The sequence below is a fragment of the Bombina bombina genome, chromosome 3, assembly GCF_027579735.1.
Source record: "Bombina bombina isolate aBomBom1 chromosome 3, aBomBom1.pri, whole genome shotgun sequence".
In the NCBI taxonomy this organism is placed as follows: Eukaryota; Metazoa; Chordata; class Amphibia; order Anura; family Bombinatoridae; genus Bombina; species Bombina bombina.
The window spans coordinates 319388137-319414712 of NC_069501.1; the positions used below are offsets into that span (position 1 = coordinate 319388137).

The 26576-nt window shown below is 36.4% G+C and overlaps 1 protein-coding gene across 1 annotated transcript in view; it reads left to right on the top strand.

Moving 5' to 3' along the window:
* IL1RAPL1 (interleukin 1 receptor accessory protein like 1) overlaps positions 1-26576 on the top strand; it is a 1236367-nt gene that overhangs the window by 1203338 nt on the left and 6453 nt on the right. The window contains exon 9 of the mRNA XM_053705272.1: positions 19323-19493. Within this exon, the coding sequence (XP_053561247.1) occupies positions 19323-19493 (171 nt within the window). The remainder of the gene's footprint in view (positions 1-19322; positions 19494-26576) is intronic.

Here is a 26576-nt window from a genome sequence, read left to right on the forward strand (position 1 = left end):
GTCACGCTATTCCGCTGCGTGTTAAATTCAGTTGTGCTCAATTGAATGATTTTACTTTCAACTTGTAATACGCACACTACTTCCAAAGCGTACAAAGAGCCACAATATACCCCTTATCGCTCACGCGCAATTGTGAGAGTGCCACTCGTAATCTATCCCTAAATTGCAATTAAATGTGTGTTTGATCGACATGAATTTAAAAGTAGGTAGAAATTGGTTTAAATCAGTGTATCAAAAGGATGTGGAAATTTGAATGTATGTTATCAAATGTTATTACTCTTAAATATTTTTAAAAATTTTGCCTTTTACTAAACTTTACTTCTTTGAGTGATCAAACCCTCCAATGTGAAATTTAAATGTGTAAAAGAGATGTTTATTGGGCTGTTAAGTGATAAGTAAGATTATCAAATGATTCCTGAGTACATGTGTTTTCAACATGTATAACCCTATGATAGCATAGACCACATATTTGCAACTTGCCATAGACCTGATCAAGCATAGGATTTTAATAACCCCCTCCCATAAAAAAAAGCCACCATTTAATTAGCAGAAATTTAAAATTCTTGTTTTTTGTTTGTTTTTTTGTTGTTGTGAAAATGCTTTTCATACTCTAGGTACATATTTTTAAACATGAAGACATCAGCAAAAAAGAAAAAAAGTTCTAAATAAGAATCTTGAGTACAAAAATAAAAAATGTTTATTTGCATGCACTGCATTTTCACGATAGAACTAAAACAAGCCACTCTTTAGTTTTATAGATTAAACAATAACACTGAAATAATTAACCCCAGAGAAAATATATTTCTTAAAAAACACATAATTTAATAAATGTAAAATTCCACAAAAAGAGTGTTTAAGGGTGTGTAAGTGACCAGGGGGAGAGTTCCTGGGAATGTTTGTGTGTAAGATTGAGAGATTATCTGATAATATATGCATAAGGGGGCACTTGGGAAGGTTTGTATAAGGTTAGCAAGAGTTCCTGTTTATGGCTATATAAGGGTGAAGGATCATTTTGGGATGTGTTGATTTTTTTTTTTTAAAGAAAATCTTTTATTTATGCATCAGAAGTAATTCACTTAATTACAAAATATCTATATGCAAACTAAATGTTTTAAACACTTTTCAAAACTATAATTTTATTAGAAAAATATATATTAAGTTTTGCAGGCCTATGACACACCCCTTAAGAAGCCTACAGAAAATGATTTACCTTACTTCATTTCCAATTATGGACAAATACTATGTCTGGGTTTTGCATCCCGAATACATGCCAGCCTTTTTGGGTGGAGTGGAAATGTTTTAATTAAATTACTGCCAAAGCGGGAAAAATACAAAATGACTGTACACTTAAATTTTATTTTTAATTATGAATAATTAATAATTATATGGGTAATAGAATTTGAGCTTAATGTCCCTTTAAGTTTTATAGAGTGCTAAGTGGATGATAATAAGCGTAGAAGAGTGCATGTGATTGTCTGTGTGAGAGTTGGAAAGTGCCAGGGGAGGTGCATTATCATGAGTTATTTTTAAAATAACAACAGATTCCACAGTTCCATAAACATAAGTATGTTATGCAAGGTATCATTTATAGGAAAGAAATGGGTAGATGGCTCTGTCAAGAGTTGCACTGTTGTAAATCAGCTCTCATGTAGGTAATCTACAAGCAGCTGTGCTCATAGGCTTACCTGTTTAGGGGATTTAGGGAATAGTAAAAGGAGAAGAACTGAGGTAAGAAAATGTTAGTGTATATTGTTTGCATCCTTAAACAGTAGAGTCTTTAAAGGAGCACTTGAAAATTTCAAAACTAGGGGAGAGTCTTGTGGAGTAAGGCAGATTCTTCTACAAGATAGGCACCACTCTGGAGAAGTACTGTCAATGGGAATTGTTGGATCTAGAGAGGGGTTTTTGAGAAAAGATGTGACTAGTGCATGTTTAAGGGATGATTTAAATACACCAGTGGTGAGGGAGAGATTGAAAATGTGTGTGATGGTAGGAGTAGGAGAGAGGGCGGGCAGTAGTTGTGGAGGATATGATCGATGGGACAGGTAGTAAGATAAGAGGAAGATATAAACTTCTTCCTCAGTAACAGGGACTAAGTGCTGATTTGCATAAGGTTGAAAGCACAGCTTAATGTTCATACTGATCACCCCTTCCTGCAGCTCAGGAGAGTCGATCAGCAGGGGTTGGCAGGGAAGTACAGGGATTAACTCATATCCTTAAATTTCCATTTAATTTTTTTTATTGGTAGTCTTTTATTCAATAAAAGATACTATTTTAATTTTTCTATATGTATAACATCCCAAACTGGTCTCTCCCTTCTATTCTGACAAATTGCTTTTCATGTTAAAGAGGTTGTGAGATCCACTAGTCTGTAAGAAAATATTATGTAAAACTTTTTTATGAGCAGCATAAACATCAATTAATATTTCTCTTCCTGTATGATATTGAGGAGTTAAGAGTGATGTACTTGACTTTAATGATGTCTTCTATTACTCACTAGGACTCCCCACCTGATCCATTGCTAATACAAAGTTGCAGGGAAAAGCTGATAACTTAAATGTACTACACAATTTAACATGCTTAACCCTAGAGACTAAATTTCAAGTTTACTTTAAATTAGCACTTAGGTGGTTAAAAAAATTAATCAAATAAAACTAAATGTTCGTATTTATTAGAGATGAGCATTCATTTTCGGACAAATACACATTCGTTACGAAAATCGGATTTTTGTTTCGTTTTAACAAAATGAAAATCCAAATAAGAGCACCAATAAAAAATAAAGGAATGAAAAAATAATGACAAAAATCATCAGTATTCATTTGTTTCCATTTATTTATTTTTAAGTGGTTAATGCACTGGAGAGCCCATAAAGGTAATTATTGTAGCTACAGGTGAACTTTTCACCTGTAGCTTTGAAACATTTACATTCGTTTTAATGAAAAAAAATGTAAATGTTTAACCAACATTCCGTTTTCGTTATGTTTTAAACAAAATGAAAACTGAATCATGCAGCCAACGAATATTCGGAGAAATTAATTTACAAATTTTCTTCCCTGCACATGTCTAATATGTATCTGACAATTGATCAAATTATTAGCTGTTTTCAATGAACTGCCTATTTACAGTGATGTGAGAATTCCCTAAGTACGACCTGACTTAGATTAAAAAACAACTCTTCTTAATTTTATTATTTGCAACCAACGTGCTTATCCTTAGCTGGTTCAAGTTGGTTTGAAGGGAAAAAATGGCCAATTGCTACTGTATCAAGTCATATCAGAAAATAACTTAATGGCAACTGACTTGAGGTGGATTTTTAAAAATCTGGCTTTAGAGGCATTGTTAAGAATCTCACGTAGAATATTCTTCAGCTGCTGACATGCTATAGATTGGGAAAAAAACCTTACTATGGCAGGCCTCAAGTGTAAAAGGTCTATAAAACAGATGTCAAACATTAATTAGAGCAATTTACATAGAGAGATACAAATACATCTTGTCCTGTTCTTTAAACATGGATATAATTAAATATATATATATATAAGGAAAAATCAACAACCTCCCCAAAAATGATTTTTCTTTAACAGTTTTAAAAGGAAAGTGGAATATTGGTTAAAAAATCTTGTTTATGTAACTGTACTGTTTTTAAATAAAATTTTATTGACTTTTCACAGTTTCAGTCAGGAAAAGGTCAAATACAAGTAAAAAAAGAATATGAAAAATTCAGTAGATTTTATTTTAGCCAAGTCAGTTTAGATGTTGGTCAACAGTTTTTTTTTTTTTTTTTTTTTTTAAGTTTTTGATGAGAATTATTTGTCTTAAAGGGTAATTAAACACTACGACCAGATTAAAAGTGGAGTGCTATTTAACGCTCCCTCCCGATCGTTAACTGTGCTAGAAGTGAGCTTTTTGCACGCGTTGGGTTGCACTCGTAATATAATTTGAAAGTAAACTGTTTTCGCTTAAGCACTAACCCGAAGTGTGTAAAAAGCGCTGAACTTAGAATATCATGGAAGAGATACCCTATTCCCCCATAAAGGTCACGTAAACCTGATTGCATATTCTCAAGTGCACTAACCCGACATGAAAAATATGAATATTTCACATTCCAATAATCTTCACAAGAATATGTTCTATTTATTTACATAAATACATATTTCTATATATCTGATGTTTTTGGTACAATATATACATATATATATATATATATATATATATATATATATATATATATATATATATATATATATATATATATATATATACTGTATATGTAAATATATATATATATATATATATATATATATATATATATATACATACATACAGTTGTGCTCATAAGTTTACATACCCTAACAGAATTTATGATTTCTTGGCCATTTTTCAGAGACTATGAATGATAACACAAAAGCTTTTCTTTCACTCATGGTTAGTGTTTGGCTGAAGCCATTTATTATCAATCAACTTTGTTTACTCTTTATAAATCATAATGACAATAGAATCTACCCAAATGATCAAAAGTTTACATACCCCAGTTCTTAATACCGTGTATTGCCCCCTTTAACATCAATGACAGCTTGAAGTCTTTTGTGGTATTTGTGGATGTCTTGCATGAACTGCACATTTAAGATCTCCCCAGAGTGGCTCAATGATATTGAGGTCCCGAGACTGAGATGACCACTCCAGAATCTTTATTCTGCTGTAGCCAATGACAGGTAGACTTGGCCTTGTGTTTAGGATCATTGTCATGTTGGAATGTCTAAGTACGTCCCATGCGCAGCTTCAGGGCTGATTAATGCAAATTTTCCTCCAGTATTTTTTGATAACATACTGCATTCATCTTGCCATCAATTCTGACCAAATTTCCTGTGCCTTTGTAGCTCACACATCCCCAAAACATCAGCGATCCACCCCCGTGTTTCACAGTAGGAATGGTGTACCTTTCAGCATAGGCCTTGTTGACGCTTCTCCAAATGTAGCGTTTATGGTTGTGGCCAAAAAGCTCAATTTTGGTCTCATCACTGCAAATGACTTTGTGCCAGAAGGTTTGAGGCTTGTCTCTGTGCTGTTTGGCCTATTGTAAGCGGGATATTTTGTGGCATTTGCGTAGCAATGGCTTTCTTCTGGCGACTCAACCATGCAGCCCATCTTTCTTCAAGTACCTCCTTATTGTGCATCTTGAAACAGCCACACTACATGTTTTCAGAGAGTGCTGTATTTCACCTGAAGTTATTTGTGGGTTTTTCTTTTGCATCCCAAACAATTTTCCTGGCAGTTGTAGCTGAAACTTTAGTTGGTCTACCTGACCGTGGTTTGGTTTCAACAGGACCCCTCATTTTCCACTTCTTGATTAGAGTTTGAACACTGCTGATTGGCATTCTCAATTCCTTGGATATCTTTTTATATCCCTTTCCTGTTTTATACAGTTCAACTACCTTTTCCCACAGATCCTTTGACAATTCTTTTGCTTTCCCCATGACTCCGAATCCAGAAACGTCAGTGCAGCACTGAATGAAAGGTGCAAGGGTCTGTCAGGAGTCTAGAAACTCATTGACCTCTTATACACACACACTAATTACAAGCAAACAGATCACAGGTGAGGATGGTTACCTTTAATAGCCATTCAAACCCCTTTGTGTCAACTTGTGTGCATGTTATCAGGCCAAAATCACCAGGTTTTGTAAACTTTTGATCAGGGTCATTTGGGTAGTTTATGTTGTCATTATGATTTTAAAAGAGTAAACACAGTTGATAATAAATGGCTTCAGCCAAACACTAACCAACCATGAGTGAAAGAAAAGTTTTTGTGTTATCATTCATATTCTCTGAAAAATGGCCAATAAATCATAAATTCTGCCATGGCAAGTAAAAACTTATGAGCACAACTGTATATATATATATATATATATATATATATATATATATATATATATATATATATATATATATATATATATATACACATAGGTATAGATATATACATTTATATAGGAATATGTATTTGTAAATACTTACATTTCCTGCTATGTGCAGAACATTAGAATGTGAAATATTTACAGGAAATACACAGTATAACATTTCATTAAAAATTAATATGGCATACATATGTTTTCACGTTTTCATCTACTGCAAAGGGCTCCAATGCATATATATATATATACAGTTGTGCTCATAAGTTTACATACCCTAACAGAATTTATGATTTCTTGGCCATTTTTCAGAGACTATGAATGATAACACAAAAACTTTTCTTTCACTCATGGTTAGTGTTTGGCTGAAGCCATTTATTATCAATCAACTTTGTTTACTCTTTACCTACAGAGTAACCTAGGTTCCATAATGGCAGCACCCATGATTAGAGGGAGATGCATGAAATATATTTAGTGTTTAGGGTCCATTAAAGTTTTTTTTTTGCAGCTGAGTAGTTTTAAAAAGTTGTCTTATAAGGAATAGACCCCATATTAAATTCACCCTTGTGCAACTAATTGTATGAGAATCAATCTTTCAATTTATCCTGAAAATAATATTCTCAGATGATATGACTGAGATTATAGCAAGCAACAATCTTAAAACTGTTGCTTCTTAAGACTGTTGCTTCTTAAATATTGTTGCTTCTTAAATTTTCTTTCATGATTCAGATAGAGAATACAATTTTAAACAACTTTCCAATTTACTTCTATTATCTAATTTTCATCATTCTTTAGATATCCTTTGTTGAAGAAATAGCAATGCACATGAGTGAGCCAATCACACGAGGCATCTATGTGCAGCCAAAAATCAGCAGCTACTGAGCCTATCTGGATATCCTTTTAAGCAAAGTATATCAAGAGCATGAAGAAAATTAGATAATAGAAGTAAATTAGAAAGTTGCCTAAAATTGCATGCTATTTCTAAATCGTGAAAGAAAAAAGTTAGGTTTCATGTCCCTTTAAGTTACAACTGCTGGCTTCCATAAGCAAGTTTGTAGCCTCAAGGCTTTCAAAGCCACATACCAAGCCAGACAAACTGAGCCCTCGGTGTTTATATTCTATGTTTATTTTTCCATATCAACAGTTAATTATCAACAGTTATTTTTTAATCATCTAGTAATCATTAAGCAGTGTTCTTTTATAAGTTAAAATGTATTTAATATCTGCTCTCTTAATTGTAGTTGCTCTAAACAGAGTTTAATTTTCTGCATCAGCAGGGGGAAAATATTATATTACAATGAGCAGCAGCAACTAAATGAAATAGTAAAGGAGTATATCTTTATCATTTCACAGTTACACCATTCTGGTGAGAAAATCAACAGTGTACCTAAAAATAAAATTGAATTAATTATTCTTAATTTTTACCGTACTACTCCCAAATGAGCTTATGTATTCTCATTTTCATTTAAATGCTTGAACTGATACTGTCCTCTCTGTTTCCTTAAAGGAACACTGAACCCAAATGTTTTCTTTAGTGATTCAGATAGAGCAACTTTCTAATTTACTCCTATTAGCATATTTTCTTCATTCTCTTGGTATCTTTATTTGAAAAGCAATAATGTAAGTTTAGATGCCGGCCCATTTTTGGTGAACAACCTGTGTTGTTCTTGCTGATTGGTGGATAAATTTACCCACCAATAAACAAGTGCTGTCCATGGTCTGAACCAAAAATGATCTGGCTCCTTAGCTTAAATGCCTTCTTTTCTCTTGTAAGGTGTATCCAGTCCACGGATCATCCATTACATGCGGGATATTCTCATTCCCAACAGGAAGTTGCAAGAGGATCACCCACAGCAGAGCTGTTATATAGCTCCACCCCCAACTGCCATACCCAGTCATTCAATTGCAACTCTCAACAAGCATGGAGGTAGTAAGAGAGAAGTGGTGAAATATAGTTAGTTTTTTCTTCAATCAAAAGTTTATTATTTTTAAATGGTACCGGAGTTGTACTATTTTATCCCAGGCAGTAAATAGAAGAAGAATCTGCCTGTGTTTTTTATGATCTTAGCAGATTGTAACTAAGATCCATTGCTGTTCTCACATATGACTGAGGAGAGAGGTAACTTCAGCGGGAGAATGGCGTGCAGGTTATCCTGCTATGAGGTATGTGCAGTTATAATTTTTTCTAGAGGTGATAAATGCTAGAAAATGCTGCTGATACCAGATTTATGTAAGGTAAGCCTGAATACAGTGATTTAATAGCGACTGGTATCATGCTTACTTTCAGAGGTAATACTCTTATATATTTGCAATATAAAACGTTTGCTGGTATGTTTAAGCGTTTTTATATATGCTTTGGTGATAAAACTTTATTGGGGCCTAGTTTTTTTCCACATGGCTGGCTTAAATTTGCCTAGAAACAGTTTCTTGAGGCTTTCCACTGTTGTAGCATGAGTGGGAGGGGCCTATTTTAGCGCTTTATTGCGCAGTTAAAATTACAGACGGAGACATCCAGCTTCCCTCAGGAGTCCCCTGAATGCTATAGGACATCTCTAAAGGGCTCATAGGCTTTCCAAAGTCGTTTATTGGGAAAGGTAGGGCCACAGCAGAGCTGTGGCAGTTTGTTGTGACTGTTAAAAAACGTTTTTTGATCCGTTTTTTGAACTAAGGGGTTAATCATCCATTTACAAGTGGGTGCAATGCTCTGTTAGCTTATTATACACATTGTAAAAATTTCGTTTGTGTAACTGCCTTTTTTCACTGTTTTTCAAATTCTGACAAAATTTGTTTCTCTTAAAGGCACAGTACCGTTTTTTTATATTTGCTTGTTAACTTGATTTAAAGTGTTTTCCAAGCTTGCTAGTCTCATTGCTAGTCTGTGTAAACATGTCTGACATAGAGGAAACTCCTTGTTCATTATGTTTAAAAGCCATGGTGAAACCCCCTCTTAGAATGTGTACCAAATGTACTGATTTCACTTTAAGCAATAAAGATCATATTCTGTCTTTAAAAAATTTATCACCAGAGGAATCTGACGAGGGGGAAGTTATGCCGACTAACTCTCCCCACGTGTCAGACCCTTTGACTCCCGCTCAAGGGACTCCCGCTCAAATGGCGCCAAGTACATCCAGGGCGCCCATAGCGTTTACTTTACAAGACATGGTGGCAGTCATGGATAAAACACTGTCAGCGGTATTAGCCAGACTACCTGATTTTAGAGGAAAGCGAGATAGCTCTGGAGTTAGATGAAATACAGAGCTGATACCCCCTCACAATATGCAGAAGCTGAAGAAGGAGAGCTTCTTTCTGTGGGTGATGTTTCTGACTCAGGGAAGATGATGCAACCTGATTCTGATACTTCTACATTTAAATTTAAGCTTGTTGCTCAGGGAGGTTTTAGCTGCTCTGAATGACTGTGATACAATTGCAGTGCCAGAGAAATTGTGTAGACTGGATAAATACTATGCAGTGCCGGTGTGTACTGATGTTTTTCCAATACCTAAAAGGTTTACAGAAATTATTACTAAGGAATGGGATAGACCAGGTGTGCCGTTCTCTCCCCCTCCTATTTTTAGAAAAATGTTTCCAATAGACGCCACCACACGGGACTTATGGCAGACAGTCCCTAAGGTGGAGGGAGCAGTTTCTACTCTAGCAAAGCGTACTACTATCCCTGTTGAGGACAGTTGTGCTTTTTTAAATCCAATGGATAAAACGTTAGAGGGTTACCTTAAGAAGATGTTTATTCAACAAGGTTTTATCCTGCAGCCCCTTGCATGCATTGCTCCTGTCACTGCTGCTGCGGCGTTCTGGTTTGAGTCTCTGGAAGAGGCCTTACAGGTAGTGACTCCATTGGATGACATACTTGACAAGCTTAGAGCACTTAAGCTAGCCAATTCTTTTGTTTCTGATGCCATTGTTCATTTGACTAAACTAACGGCTAAGAATTCTGGTTTTGCTATCCAGGCGCTATGGCTTAAATCATGGTCAGCTGATGTTACTTCAAAGTCTAAGCAGCTGAACATTCCCTTCAAGGGGCAGACCCTATTCGGGCCTGGTTTGAAGGAGATTATTGCTGATATCACTGGAGGAAAAGGTCATGCCCTTCCTCAGGACAGGTCCAAATCAAGGGCCAAACAGTCTAATTTTCGTGCCTTTCGAAACTTCAAGGGAAGTGCGGCATCAACTTCCTCTAATGCAAAACAAGAGGGAACTTTTGCCCAGTCCAAGACGGTCTGGAGACCTACCCAGACCTGGTACAAAGGCAAAAAGGGCAAAAAGCCTGCTGCTGCCTCTAAGACAGCATGAAGGAATGGCCCCCTATCCGGTAACGGATCTAGTAGGGGCAGACTTTCGCTCTTCGCCCAGGCGTGGGCAAGAGATGTCCAGGATCCCTGGGCGTTGGAAATTATATCCCAGGGATATCTTCTGGACTTCAAAGCTTCCCCTCCAAAAGGGAGATTTCACCTTTCACAATTATCTGCAAACCAGATAAAGAGAGAGTCATTCTTACACTGTGTACAAGACCTCCTAGTTATGGGAGTGATCCATCCAGTTCCAAAGGAGGAACAGGGACAGGGATTTTACTCAAATCTGTTTGTGGTTCCCAAAAAAGAGGAAACCTTCAGACCAATTTTGGATCTAAAGATCGTAAACAAATTCCTCAGAGTTCCATCATTCAAGATGGAGACTATTCGTACCATCCTACCTATGATCCAGGAGGGTCAATATATGACTACAGTGGATTTAAAGGATGCTTATCTTCACATTCCGATACACAAAGATCATCATCGGTTTCTCAGGTTTGCCTTTCTAGACAGGCATTACCAGTTTGTAGCTCTTCCCTTTGGGTTAGCTACAGCCCCAATCATTTTTACAAAGGTTCTGGGTTCGCTTCTGGGGGTTCTAAGGCCGCGGGGCATAGCAGTGGCCTCTTGTTTAAACGACATCCTGATTCAGGCGTCAAACTTCCAAATTGCCAAGTCTCATACGGACATAGTGTTGGCATTTCTGAGGTCGCATGGGTGGAAAGTGAACGAGGAAAAGAGTTCTCTATCACCCCTCACAAGAGTTTCCTTCCTAGGGACTCTGATAGATTCTGTAGAAATTAAAATTTACCTGACGGAGTCCAGGTTATCAAAACTTCTAAATTCCTGCCGTGTTCTTCATTCCATTCCGCGCCCTTCGGTGGCTCAGTGCATGGAAGTAATCGGCTTAATGGTAGCGGCAATGGACATAGTGCCGTTTGCACGCCTACATCTCAGACCGCTGCAACTCTGCATGCTCAGTCAGTAGAACGGGGATTACACAGATTTGTCCCCTCTACTAAATCTGGATCAAGAGACCAGGGATTCTCTTCTCTGGTGGCTATCTCGGGTTCATCTGTCCAAAGGTATGACCTTTCGCAGGGCAGATTGGACAATTGTAACGACAGATGCCAGCCTTCTAGGTTGGGGTGCAGTCTGGAACTCCCTGAAGGCTCAGGGAACGTGGACTAAGCAGGAGACACTCCTTCCAATAAATATTCTGGAAATAAGAGCGATATTCAATGCTCTTCAGGCTTGGCCTCATTTAGCAACTCTGAGTTTCATCAGATTTCAGTTGGACAACATCACGACTGTAGCTTACATCAACCATCAAGGGGAAACAAGGAGTTCCCTAGCGATGTTAGAAGTCTCAAAGATAATTCGCTGGGCAGAGACTCACTCTTGCCACCTATCAGCTATCCATATCCCAGGTGTAGAGAACTGGGAGGCGGATTTTCTAAGTCTAAGTGGGAACTCCATCCGGAGGTGTTTGCACAATTGATTCATCGTTGGGGCAAACCAGAACTGGATCTCATGGCATCTCGCCAGAACGCCAAGCTTCCTTGTTACGGATCCAGGTCCAGGGATCCCAAGGCGACGCTGATAGATGCTCTAGCAGCGCCTTGGTCTTTCAACCTGGCTTATGTGTTTCCACCGTTTCCTCTGCTCCCTCGTCTGATTAACAAGATCAAGCAGGAGAGAGCATCAGTGATATTGATAGCGCCTGCGTGGCCACGCAGGACTTGGTATGCAGATCTGGTGGACATGTCATCCTTTCCACCATGGACTCTTCCTCTGAGACAGGACCTTCTACTTCAGGGTCCTTTCAACCATCCAAATCTAATTTCTATGAGACTGACTGCCTGAAGATTGAACGCTTGATTTTATCAAAGCGTGGCTTCTCCGAGTCAGTCATTGATACCTTAATACAGGCACGAAAGCCTGTTACCAGGAAAATCTACCATAAGATATGGTGTAAATATCTTTGTTGGTGTGAATCCAAGGGCTACTCATGGAGTAAGGTCAGGATTCCCAGGATATTATCCTTTCTTCAAGAAGGCTTGGAAAAAGGATTATCAGCTAGTTCTTTAAAGGGACAGTTTTATGCACTGTCTATTCTTTTGCACAAGCGTCTGGTGGATGTTCCAGACGTTCAGGCATTTTGTCAGGCTTTAGTTAGAATCAAGCCTGTGTTTAAACCTGTTGCTCCGCCATGGAGCTTAAATACACCTTACAAGAGAAAACATAATTTATGCTTACCTGATAAATGTATTTCTCTTGTGGTGTATCCAGTCCACGGCCTGCCCTGTCATTTTAAGGCAGGTCATTTTTTTAATTTAAACTACAGTCACCACTGCACCCTATGGTTTCTCCTTTCTCTGCTTGTTTTCGGTCGAATGACTGGATATGGCAGTTGGGTTTGGAGCTATATAACAGCTCTGCTGTGGCTGATCCTCTTGCAACTTCCTGTTGGGAATGAGAATATCCCGCAAGTAATGGATGATCCGTGGACTGGATACACCACAAGAGAAATAAATTTATCAGGTAAGCATAAATTATGTTTTTCAAATAAAGATAGCAAGAGAATGAAAAAAAACTGATAATAGGAGTAATTAGAAAGTTGCTTAAAATTGCATTCTCTATCTGAATCATGAAATAACATTTTTTGGGTTCAGTATCCCTTTAAGAATATCAAACTATAGACAGCTTGATATCCAACAATGAAGTAACATTTTATTGTTTGTTTATATTCACAAATAAACTTTGTAAAGGTGGACACAAATAATTAAATAATTTGTTCATATGCATTTCACTTTTTAGTAATGCAAAGCAATAATATTAACTTTAAAATACTTTAAAGGAATACAAAATAAATGACCTACCAAATTATGTTGTAATGAGGTTTTACTAACAATATAGAATATATTTAGAGCTAGATTACAAGCGGCATGCTAAATTTATTGTACGCGCTATATAACAATATATCCCAGGCATGTTCATTTTTGCATGTATTACAAGTTGAAAGTAAATGGGTTCGCTTTTTTTTAGACCTAAAGCTCTCAACCTGAAGGGTGATATTTTATATTCCAATGTTTTTCACATAGAATAAAAATGTTCTTTTTATTTTTAAATATATATTTCCATATATCTGATAATGTTAACTTAACCTATACGTCAATACCTATATGGATATACTGTATATGCAGGTTTATGCAGTGTATATATATATATATATATATATATATATATATTTTATACATATATATATATATATATGTATATATATATATATATATATATATATATATATATATATATATATATATATAAATCCAATAGTACCAGCACTCGCTATTAAATTGCAGCGTCACTGTTTGTTTTCACAGGAGTCTGATGACGGGCATTATCGCCCGAAAACGTTTATTCTGATGTGATAGAATAAAAACACTTTTGTTCACCTTAACGGCGAGTGCCTCTGTTCACTGGAACCTCTTATGTGTATATATATATATATATATATATATATATATATATATATATATATATATATATATATATATATATATATATATATATATATATAGAATACAAATAACATTTCCCTGTATGTGAAGCACATTGAAATGTGAAATATAAATAACTCCTGTCGGGTTAGCACATGAGCGATAAGAGTTAGGTTTTTTCATCTGCGCTCTTCTTTGAAGTCTATGGGGAGAAGATTTTAGTGCAGTTGCGATATACAAAGCCCTTTAGTAAGCACACGTCTGGTTTATCTAACTCGCAAAATCTTTACTTTTGGCGATGTTATCGCTTGAACTACAGCACTAAATAGTGAGCCTTTTGAAAACTAGCATTAAATAGGGTTTCTCATTATAAACACAAAGGGCCAGATTATGAGTGGCACACTATCATTAACGCAAGGAGCGTAAATGCGATTGCGAGATTGCAGTGTTTTTTTATGCTCAAATCCATATTGTAAGTGGTGTGTGTTTAAATTACCGCAAATTTGTTTGTGCGTAACTTACGCTCCCAATATTTTCTATAAGCAGCATTGAGTGGCAATGTGCGCTCATATTGCAAGTTGAAAGTAAATGCAATTACTCAAACACAATCGAATTTAAAGGGCCATAATACCCAAATGTTTAAACACTTGAAAATGATGCAGCATAGCTGTAAAAAGCTGACTAGAAAATATCACCTGAACATCTCTATGTAAAAAAGAAAGATATTTTACCTCAAAAGTTTCTCAGTAGCCACATCCCATTGTAAAGGTCTTCTAAGCAGCAAATCAGTATGTCTGTTCCGGGACAGTGAAAGGAGTGAGCTTACGTGCACACTCATCTTATTTCCCTATTCAGTGTAAGGAAGTTTACAATGAAATCTCATGAGAGTTAAGTAAAATCTCATGAGATCACAGTAAAAGAGTTCCTGACCTCAGCACTGTTGATGCTGATTGGCTGCTGTTCATTTTTTCATTTTTTTTTTTTTTTTAGCCTGCAGCTGGGCAGCAGCTGAGTATAACTTTTTACACAGAACTTACTCTGCTTAGCTGAGGAGAATGTAAGGTAAAATATCTTCCTTTTTTTACATAGAGATGCTCAGGTGATATTTTTCTGGCAGCTTCTTACAGCTATACTGCATCAGTTTCAAGTGATTTAGCATATGAGTATTATGTCCCTTTAACACTCAAACTTTTTACGCAACCTGAAAGTTTGCGCATATAGTTTGGACAACGGATAAAGTTACACTAAACTACACTATTAACCCCTAAACTGCTACACCTCACATCACACAAGTGCCCTTCTACACTACTAAGCTGCCATGTTTACTACATTGTAAAGTACCCACTAACTGCCACACCTACACATTACAAAGTACCCACTACCCTATTGACTCCTAAACCCCCACACCCCTAGATCACAAAGTACCCCTCTACACTATTAAGTACCCACTAAACCCCCTAACACCACTAACCTAACACCCCAAAATTTACCAAAAAAAGCCAACATTAAATTTAAAAAAATAAAATTACATTAAAAAAAAAATACAAAAAATAAGAAACCTACCATCGCAGAAAAAAAAAAAATTACCAAAAAAAACAAAAAAAAACAGTTATTCCTATTCTAAAACTAAAGTCCCACATAAAAAACCCCACCCCAAAATAAAACAATGATAACACTAAACTATAGCAATAACCCTTAGAAGGGGATGTGGCGGTTTAGGGAACTTTGTTATGTGGGGGTGGGGCAGTTTAGGGGTTAATAATGTAATGGGGTACTTTGCGGTGGGCTATGGGGCAGTTTAGGGGTTATTAGAGTAGGGGACTTATGGCAATTCAGGTTAGCGTGCGTGTAGGGGTGTTACATTTTTTCCCCTTTTATCACTCCATTGAAGTCCATGGGGGAGTAGGTTAACTTGTAATACACACTCTACCTGATTAGCATGAATAGATAAATAGTGCTCCACTCGTAACTAGCCCAAAATCAGTCAATAAATCAATCAGTCAATAAAAAAATATCCAAAACTATTTAAAGGTAACATAGAATGTGTTACTAAAAGTTCCCATACATTTCAAAGGGACGTTTGAAATCAACAACAATTTAAAGGGACATTAAACCCACATTTTTCTTTCATTATTCAGATAGAGAATAGCATTTTAAACAACATTCCAATTTACTTCTATTATCTAATTTCCTTCATTCTTTAGATATCCTTTGTTTAAGAAATAACAATGCATATGGGTGAGCCAATCACACAAGTCATATATGTGCAGCCACCAATCCGCAGCTTCTGAACCTATCTAGATATGCTTTTCAGCAAAGAATATCAAGAGTATGAAGCAATTAAGATAATAGAAGTAAATTTGAAAGTTGTTTAAAATTGCATGCTCTTTCTAAACCATGAAATAATTTTTTTGGGGGGGTTTAATGTCCCTTTAAAGAAATAAGTGCACTGAATTTATTGTCATTCTGTTCTGTTTTCTGTTTTATTTTTTCCTTAATTAAATTTTCAATACCAGTAGGGTTTATCCAGAAATCCACATTAGCGCTGTAGCTCATACAATTGGTGTCTAAGTTGTATAACTGGAAACATTATGTTTACTCTATATGTAAAGAAACTGTCTTCCTTTTAATCACCTGCTAAGCATGTTTGTTATTTAGAGTTTATTTATTATATACATGAAAAGACAGAAGAGATTTAATGAAATATACACTGGAGGATCTCAAATTACAATTTATTTATTTCAAATAAATATTTTATACTAAAGTTTTACATAATATAGTGGTTTTATTGTATATTCTATCTGAAGTAAGTCTTGTAGGGAAAGATTTGTATACTTGTAAAACATTTCCTTATGTTAGTCTCTGGTTGCTACATTTTCAAAGGATTCTCCAACACTTGATGCATACTTCTAAACATAATGTGCAGAGATTTTCCACCATCAATATATATGTACACTATTAGATAAACCTATTCAATCTAAATTCTAGCAGGACTGAATTTTATGTTGATATAACCAATGTTGAAAAATATGAATGTGCCTTTCATTCTAAATCAAAAGCACACTTTATTTATTTCACAACATCCTCTATATCATATGCTTCTCAAATTGGACTGAATATGGGAAGGCAAACCAATACTAGTAAATAGCTGATTTCAGCAGTGAATGAATATAAAATTAGTTTTGGTGCACAGTAGAATATTCAATAAGGCTTCTTTTATAAGCAATTGATATTCTGCATAGTCTGTGCATAATGCTCTCTGGAGAGTAAGAGGAAGGTTAACATTTCATTACTCCTGCTATTGATTTAGCTGTACTTTCTTCACAACAAAAATCAACATGTGACCTCTCATTCCAGTGAATTAGTTCCAGTGCATTTGGTGTTATTGACCTCTTAATGAAAATTAATGGATGTCTTTTTACAAACACACAAATTCTACACATTTAAAGAATGAATTAATTTCCGTCTCCGAAATGATCGAACTGTAACTCCCAAATAAACATCTGGACTGGTTGTAGTTACCAATTTGATTCACATTATACTGTGTTAAAGCATTAAGTACAATTTGTAGAACACTTGAAAGTTATAATTAGCCAATTTTTTTGTCCACATTGTATACTTGGTTTTATAAGTGTTTTTTGTTGTTTTTTTTATAAGTGTTTTTAACTAGTTTTATGCCAACTTAAAAACCCAAAACTTTAGCACTAAGGTCAACTTAAAGAAAGTTATTTGTGAACTGCAAACTTGTTATACCTCTGATAGTGTCAGCTCTTTGTTTTTACTAACCAGCTTTAACCAAGACCAAATATGGTTGTAAAGGCTGATTTCACAACCCACTTGCATTCAGAAAATGATTGTCTATGTTGGCTTATTTATCCATCTTCACTTAAGTCAATTGATAGTTGGTGCATACTTATTCATTTTTATTCATCACCACACTTTTTAAAAGGACATTAAACTATAAGAAAATGCTAGATGGATTTATGCATTCAAAGAAAAGATTAGTCTGAGAATAACATGTAGATGTATATTTTAAAGTTTCTTTAGCTGTTTATTGACAAAACAACTGTATAGTTTTAGTGTCTATAAAACAATGGGAGCTGCCATGTTGTAATTTAGGTTACATACACTGCTGTGACCAATTACGGACAGTTATAAATAGGTCACTACAGTGTGCAGCCAATGGCAGTGTGGAATATAACAGTGTTCCGCTCTTCCATTTCTAACAGGAACTGAAAAGCTCATAATTTCAGAATGGGATTACAGGAAAAGGGGACAAATAAATAATTAAAGTATTATTATATAATAGAATGTATAATTTTATATTACTATCTCACAGTGTTTAATGTCTTTTAAATGTGCACAGTGTACCAAACAACTGCTTTGCATATTTAAACATGATTACATTTATATACAAATAGATGGATATATAGATAGAAAGTATCTAGATACATAGAGATATCACATATACATACATACATATCTATAACCACAACACAAAGGCTAGTCAGCATTCATGCAAATTCATAAAATGAAGAGTGAATTATAGCATTTTGCCAACACTCTACAAAATTATTTTGTTAGACTATGTTACAGTGTGTACATATTCAAAGAAGAAACTGGATATGGGTTGTTAGCTAAATGAATGCCACTGTTTGTTTATGGATGCATAAACCTTTCCAGTTGCAGCCTGTTGATTAGGGTTCCCTAGCATGTACTATGTTGTTTATTTAGTACTGCGCATGGTGCCTGTGTGGGGGGAGTGAAGAAGAGGGTAATACTGACCCTGGCTGTCCCCATACATGACAGAAATGTGACAAGAGTGGAACCAAAGGCTGTGCAAGTCCTCGGTGCCCCATTCCAAGTGACTCAGAGTGCCCCACTCAGCCAAGTGCCATAGGTTGCTGTCCCCTTATCTTTTTAAGTCTTCTAACCTCAGGCAAGGTTCCTAATATACAACTAGTAAAAAGTATAAAAGTCTAATAATGTTAGATTACCTTCCATTTTGTTCTATGAAATTTAGCATAATTAAATGGGTTAAATGCCAGTTAAAATAATATAAAACAAATATATAGTAAATGTGTCTGAGATTTATAAAGGGATTAAACATTAGCATAATAACATAGCTATGGGCTCCATTTATCAACTGCCAGTCAGATGAGGTTCCTTATCATGAACCTCTGCACACAGCCTCGCGGTGAGCGTGCAAGATCCGCTGCTTCATATTGTACCAACCACTGCTTCTTTAATGCAGCCCCTGCTTGTGTACAATCAATCAACCTGGTCATATCTGATCAGGATGATTGAAATCCGCCACACTTTAGGACCGCTTCTACTTAAATAGCACATCAGGCTCACTCACGTGATAAATGAAGCCCTATACCTGAGGGGTCATAATTAAAAGTGGTTATATATATTGTAGTTGGCATCAATTACAACTGGTTAGTTTTAGAATCTTGCTGTTTTATTTTGAACCTTTAAAATCTATTGGGAAAATTGACATTATTAATCAATAAAAACAGATATTTTATATATGTCAATCTATCAAAAAAAAAATAAGAATGTTAAAATATATATATATATATATTTTTGGAATTCCATTTCTACAGATAGCAAGGATTTTGATGCTTACTTATCCTATACCAAAGTGGATCCTGACCAGTGGAACCAAGAAACAGGTGAAGAAGAGAGATTTGCCTTGGAGATTCTACCTGATATGCTTGAAAAACACTATGGTTACAAATTATTCATACCTGATAGAGATTTAATCCCTACAGGAAGTAAGTGAATCTTTTTTTGTTAAATATTGTTTTTAATGTTGATATAGATCAATTTTGATTTCATCTTCTTTGGGCGACCAAAACCATAACAGAGGTGGATAATGTTATCAATTTAACAATCATTGTCTCATTGTGCTACTTTTATTTCCATTGCATTATCTATTGGGTCTTGCTGTATTGATTCTCTGTTAAAGTAAGATTGTCTAAGGCTAACCAAGTAAATTTTTTATTGCTTTGCAAGGGTTGCATTTTTAAAAAAGAAAAACATTTTATTTCTTCCATTCCATTTTTGTTGTTGTTTTTGTTTTTGTTTCCTGTGGGTAATTAGGGGTGGGGTTATTTTCACCTGTGTGGGCCTTGCAAGCCTATAAATTTAGCACAGTAACTCTGTTGATCTTGCTCTAAGTGGGTCTTGCTATATTGATTCTCTGTTAGAGTAAGATTGTCTGTTTAAGTATAATAGCTAGGTAACCAAGGTAGTTAGACAACCAAGGATTTGGAGTAACCAAGGGGAAATATAATTATTTTATATTTTTAAGTTAAACCTTTTAGTAAGAATGTGTAAGAATCTCATTCAGTGTACAGCTTGCCACATGTTTGCATCACTGGAGCAGCCGCTTCTGGGATTATATGTTTGTGGCAAGTGAGCATATTGTCTCTTTAGAAACTCATATTGGAGATCTGGAGGAACGAATTGCTACACTGCGTGAAATTCAGACACTTGAAAGGGAAATGGATAGGACTGAGCTGGTTGTTAATGGTTCTAGCAGTGGGAATGGGGATGATTCAGATGAGGAGACTCCAGGATGTAGCTGGGTCACAGTTAGAGGGCGAAGTAAAGGTAAGCGGAAGAGACAGGCCAGTTCTGAGCTGGTACACCCCAATAGATTTGCCAGATTAAGTGAAGATGTTGGGGATATCAGTTCGGGGCTGGTAGTGTCAGAGAGGGCTGGTTTGCCTAGTATAGTGAATAGTCCTTTAGTTGTGGAAGAGCAGCATACTATGGTGAGCAGTCCTCCAAACATGGTAGAGGGGCATACTATAGTTAACAGTCCTTCAGTCATGGAAGAGGGGCAAACAAGTCAGGGCCTGAGGCAGATGTTGGTGATGGGAGACTCTATTATTAGGAAGGTTGATAGGGAAATTTGTCAGCCAGACCATTTAAATAGAACAGTTTGCTGTCTTCCAGGGGCTCATGTTAGGCATATTGTGGAGCGTATTGATAGATTGTTAGATGGATGAAGGAATCAGCGGGAGATGGAGAGTCCTAAAAAATGACTTCAGGGAGTTAGGTAGAAAGCTTAAAGCAAGGACCTCCAAAGTAATATTTTCTGAGATATTACCAGTGCCGTGTGCTATCTCAGTAAGGCAGAAGGAGCTAAGGTCTGTTAATTCATGGTTAAAAACATGGTGTAAAAATGAGGGGTTTGACTTTTTAGAGCACTGGGCTGATTTTTCATTTGGGTACAATTTGTACAGTAAGGATGGATTGCACTTGAATGACATGGGTGCTGGTGTGTTGGGGGAAAGGATGGTAGCACGCTTAGAGAACCTTTTAAACTAGGCAAAGGGGGAGGGTCAGTTAGAACACAATAGAACAGAGAGATCAGTCTGTGAATATGTCACTCCCTTAATATCTCAAGGAAGTTGTGACTTAAGAAATTATTATTATTATTATTATTATTATTATTATTATTATTATTATTATCAGGTATTTGTAGAACGCCAACAGATTCCACAGCGCTGTAAACATAGTCGGTGTACAGGATAGCTTTTGTAGGAGTCAAGTGGGTAGAAATGTCACATTAGAAAGTATAGGGGAAAGCACACCAAGTAGCAACAGAAAGCACATGAAAATTAAATGTATGACAGCAAATGCAAGAAGCATGATAGGTAAAATGGGGTAGCTGACGCTCTTAGTTGCAGAAGAGGACTATGATGTTATCAGTATAACTGAAACTTGGTGGGATGATTCACATGACTGGGCAGGAATAATAAATGGGGTGAAGGAATCTGCATGTATATTAAACCTAACCTTAAACCTACAATGAGGGAAGATATTTATGATACAAGTGACAATGTAGAGACCCTGTGGGTTGAAATAAAGAGTGGGGGAAAAAATCCTAAAAAAATATTACTAGGAACATGCTGCAAGACCCCTAACATTAGTGATCTGGAGGAAACTCAACTACTACTGCAAATAGGTAAGGCTGCTAATAACAGTGCTGTAATTATGGGAGATTTTAACTACCCTGATATAAACGGGGCCAATGAAACTAGTAATTCAGCTAAGAGGGATAGATTTTTAAATGTTCTCAGGGATAACTTCTTGTCACAATTAATAGAGGAGCTAACTAGGAGTAAAGCTATATTGGATTTAGTGCTAGCAAACAATACAGATATAATATCAAAGATAGAAGTCAAAGAACATTTGGGTAACTGTGATCATAATATGGTCACATTTGAAATCTCTTTTCATATGCAGTGTCAAAGGTTTAACTAAGACTTTTAACTTCAAAAAAGCAAATTTCAACAATTTAAGGAAATCATTAAATAATATAAGATGGAACAATGTATTCCCTAATAAAAATAAAGAGGATAAATGGATAATATTTAAAAATGTGTTAAATAAATATACATATCAACAAATACCATATGGTTATAAAAATAAAAATAAAAAATCAAAGCCGTTGTGGATAAATAAAAATGTGTTAAGAGAAATTAGGAAAAAATTTAGGGCATTTAAATTATTCAAAGAAAATAGTACAGACTCAACATACAATATTTATAAGGAATTTAACAATGCATGCAAAAAAAGAAATCAAATTAGCCAAAATTGAAAATGAAAAATTAATTGCAAAGGATTCTAAGTCTAACCCTAAAAGGTTCTTTAAGTACATAAATAGCAAAAAATCTAAGAAGGATAATATAGGTACATTAAAATGCGTGGAGGGTAGCATGATAAATAATGACAGGGAGAAGGCTGAGGTACTAAACCAGTTTTTTCTTCAGTATACACAAGAGAGGAACCATTGGATGATACTTTGGAACAAAATAGAACATGCCAGTCCATATCACTAACTGGGTTATGTTTAGAGAATATCAGAAAAAAACTGGATAATATTAAGGTAAATAAAACTCCAGGCCCAGATGGAATACACCCAATCAATGCAGGGCAGTGGCTTCAAAGGCTAATAAGATACTAGCATGTATTAAAAGAGGCATTGATTCAAGGGAGGAAAGCATAATTCTGTCACTCTATAAAGCCCTGGTAAGACCTCACCTTGAGTATGGAGTGCAGTTCTGGGGACCAATCGCAAAAAAAGATATTGCAGAACTAGAAAAAGTTCAGAGAAGGGCCACAAAGCTAATAAGGGGATTGGAGAAATTAACCTATGAGGAGAGGCTAGTCAAACCGAGTCTGTTTTCTTTAGAAAAAAGGCGCTTGAGAGGTGACATGATTACTTTATATAAATATATTCAAGGCCCATATTCAGAGATGGCAGAAGCTCTGTTTATTCCTAGAAAATTGTTTCTGACCAGAGGTCACAATTTAAGGTTGGAGGAAAGGAGATTTAATCTCCTGCAACGCAATAAAATTGTGTAACTCATTACCAAAGGAGGTAGTGAATGCCAATACCCTAGATACATTTAAAAATAGTCTGGAAACATTTCTGTATATAAACAAAATTCATGGATATGATTGCTAGTATTAAATGAGTCACCTTTTAGTGGGGTTATTTAAGCTTAACTGGAGCTTTTGTAAGTATTTTAGATTTGTATAGGTTGAACTCGATGGACTTCAGTCTTTTTTCAACCTTATCTACTATGTTACTATGTTGGTATTAAAAAAAGTTTCAGTCCCAAACCATCACTTGATTTTTTTTTTATCTACATGTCATTGTTTGACAAGCTAATCAGTTACTTTGGATTACAACTCCATTCCTCTAGCTTTATTTTCCAAGTCAGTCATCATCACTTCTATCTTGTGTCTGGTTGTCTACTATCTATGGCCTAGATTTGGAGTTCGGCGGTAGCCGTCAAAACCAGCGTTAGAGGCTCCTAACGCTGGTCTTGGCCGCCCGCTGGTATTTGGAGTCAGTGATTAAAGGGTCTAACGCTCACTTTTCAGCCGCGACTTTTCCATACCGCAGATCCCCCTACGCCATTTGCGTAGCCTATCTTTTCAATGGGATCTTTCTAACGCTGGTATTTAGAGTCGTTTCTGAAGTGAGCGTTAGAGCTCTAACGACAAGATTCCAGCCGCCTGAAAATAGCAGGAGTTAAGAGCTTTCTGGCTAACGCCGGTTCATAAAGCTCTTAACTACTGTACCCTAAAGTACACTAACACCCATAAACTACCTATGTACCCCTAAAGCGAGGTCCCCCCACATCGCCGCCACTCGATTTAAATTTTTAACCCCTAATCTGCCGACCGCCACCTACGTTATACTTATGTACCCCTAATCTGCTGCCCCTAACCCCGCCGACCCCTATATTATATTTCTTAACCCCTAACTTGCCCCCCACAACGTCGCCGCCAGCTACTTAAAATAATTAACCCCTAATCTTCCGACCGCAAATCGCCGCCACCTACGTTATCCCTATGTACCCCTAATCTGCTGCCCCTAACACCGCCGACCCCTATATTATATTTATTAACCCCTAATCTGCCCCCCTCAACGTCGCCGACACCTGCCTACACTTATTAACCCCTAATCTGCCGAGCGGACCTGAGCGCTACTATAATAAAGTTATGAACCCCTAACCCGCCTCACTAACCCTATCATAAATAGTATTAACCCCTAATCTGCCCTCCCTAACATCGCCGACACCTAACTTCAATTATTAACCCCTAATCTGCCGACCGGAGCTCACCGCTATTCTAATAAATGTATTAACCCCTAAAGCTAAGTCTAACCCTAACACTAACACCCCCCTAAGTTAAATATAATTTTTATCTAACGAAATAAATTAACTCTTATTAAATAAATGATTCCTATTTAAAGCTAAATACTTACCTGTAAAATACATCCTAATATAGCTACAATATAAATTATAATTATATTATAGCTATTTTAGGATTAATATTTATTTTACAGGCAACTTTGTAATTATTTTAACCAGGTACAATAGCTATTAAATAGTTAAGAACTATTTAATAGTTACCTAGTTAAAATAATAACAAATTTACCTGTAAAATAAATCCTAACCTAAGATATAATTAAACCTAACACTACCCTATCAATAAAATAATTAAATAAACTACCTACAATTACCTACAATTAACCTAACACTACACTATCAATAAATTAATTAAACACAATTCCTACAAATAAATACAATTAAATAAACTAGCTAAAGTACAAAAAATAAAAAAGAACTAAGTTACAGAAAATAAAAAAATATTTACAAACATAATAAAAATATTACAACAATTTTAAACTAATTACACCTACTCTAAGCCCCCTAATAAAATAACAAAGCCCCCCAAAATAAAAAATTCCCTACCCTATTCTAAATTAAAAAAGTTACAAGCTCTTTTACCTTACCAGCCCTGAACAGGGCCCTTTGCGGGGCATGCCCCAAGAATTTCAGCTCTTTTGCCTGTAAAAGAATAAATACAATACCCCCCCCAACATTACAACCCACCACCCACATACCCCTAATCTAACCCAAACCCCCCTTAAATAAACCTAACACTAAGCCCCTGAAGATCTTCCTACCTTGTCTTCACCATACCAGGTTCACCGATCCGTCCTGAAGAGCTCCTCCGATGTCCTGATCCAAGCCCAAGCGGGGGCTGAAGAGGTCCATGATCCGGTCAAAGTCTTCATCCAAGCGGGGCAGAAGAGGATCTTCCATCCGATTGAAGTCATCATCCAGGCGGCATCTTCTATGGTCTTCCATCCGGAGCGAAGCGGCAGGATCCTGAAGACCTCCAGCGCGGAACATCCATCCGGACCGACGACTGAACGACGAATGACTGTTCCTTTAAGGGACGTCATCCAAGATGGCGTCCCTCGAATTCCGATTGGCTGATAGGATTCTATCAGCCAATCGGAATTAAGGTAGGAATTTTCTGATTGGCTGATGGAATCAGCCAATCAGAATCAAGTTCAATCCGATTGGCTGATCCAATCAGCCAATCAGATTGAGCTCGCATTCTATTGGCTGTTCCGATCAGCCAATAGAATGCGAGCTCAATCTGATTGGCTGATTGGATCGGCCAATCGGATTGAACTAGATTCTGATTGGCTGATTCCATCAGCCAATCAGAAAATTCCTACCTTAATTCCGATTGGCTGATAGAATCCTATCAGCCAATCGGAATTCGAGGGACGCCATCTTGGATGACGTCCCTTAAAGGAACAGTCATTCGTCGTTCAGTCGTCGGTCCGGATGGATGTTCCGCGCTGGAGGTCTTCAGGATCCTGCCGCTTCGCTCCGGATGGAAGACCATAGAAGATGCTGCCTGGATGATGACTTCAATCGGATGGAAGATCCTCTTCTGCCCCGCTTGGATGAAGACTTTGACCGGATCATGGACCTCTTCAGCCCCCGCTTGGGCTTGGATCAGGACATCGGAGGAGCTCTTCAGGACGGATCGGTGAACCTGGTATGGTGAAGACAAGGTAGGAAGATCTTCAGGGGCTTAGTGTTAGGTTTATTTAAGGGGGGTTTGGGTTAGATTAGGGGTATGTGGGTGGTGGGTTGTAATGTTGGGGGGGGGTATTGTATTTATTCTTTTACAGGCAAAAGAGCTGAAATTCTTGGGGCATGCCCCGCAAAGGGCCCTGTTCAGGGCTGGTAAGGTAAAAGAGCTTGTAACTTTTTTAATTTAGAATAGGGTAGGGAATTTTTTATTTTGGGGGTCTTTGTTATTTTATTAGGGGGCTTAGAGTAGGTGTAATTAGTTTAAAATTGTTGTAATATTTTTATTATGTTTGTAAATATTTTTTTATTTTCTGTAACTTAGTTCTTTTTTATTTTTTGTACTTTAGCTAGTTTATTTAATTGTATTTATTTGTAGCAATTGTGTTTAATTAATTTATTGATAGTGTAGTGTTAGGTTAATTGTAG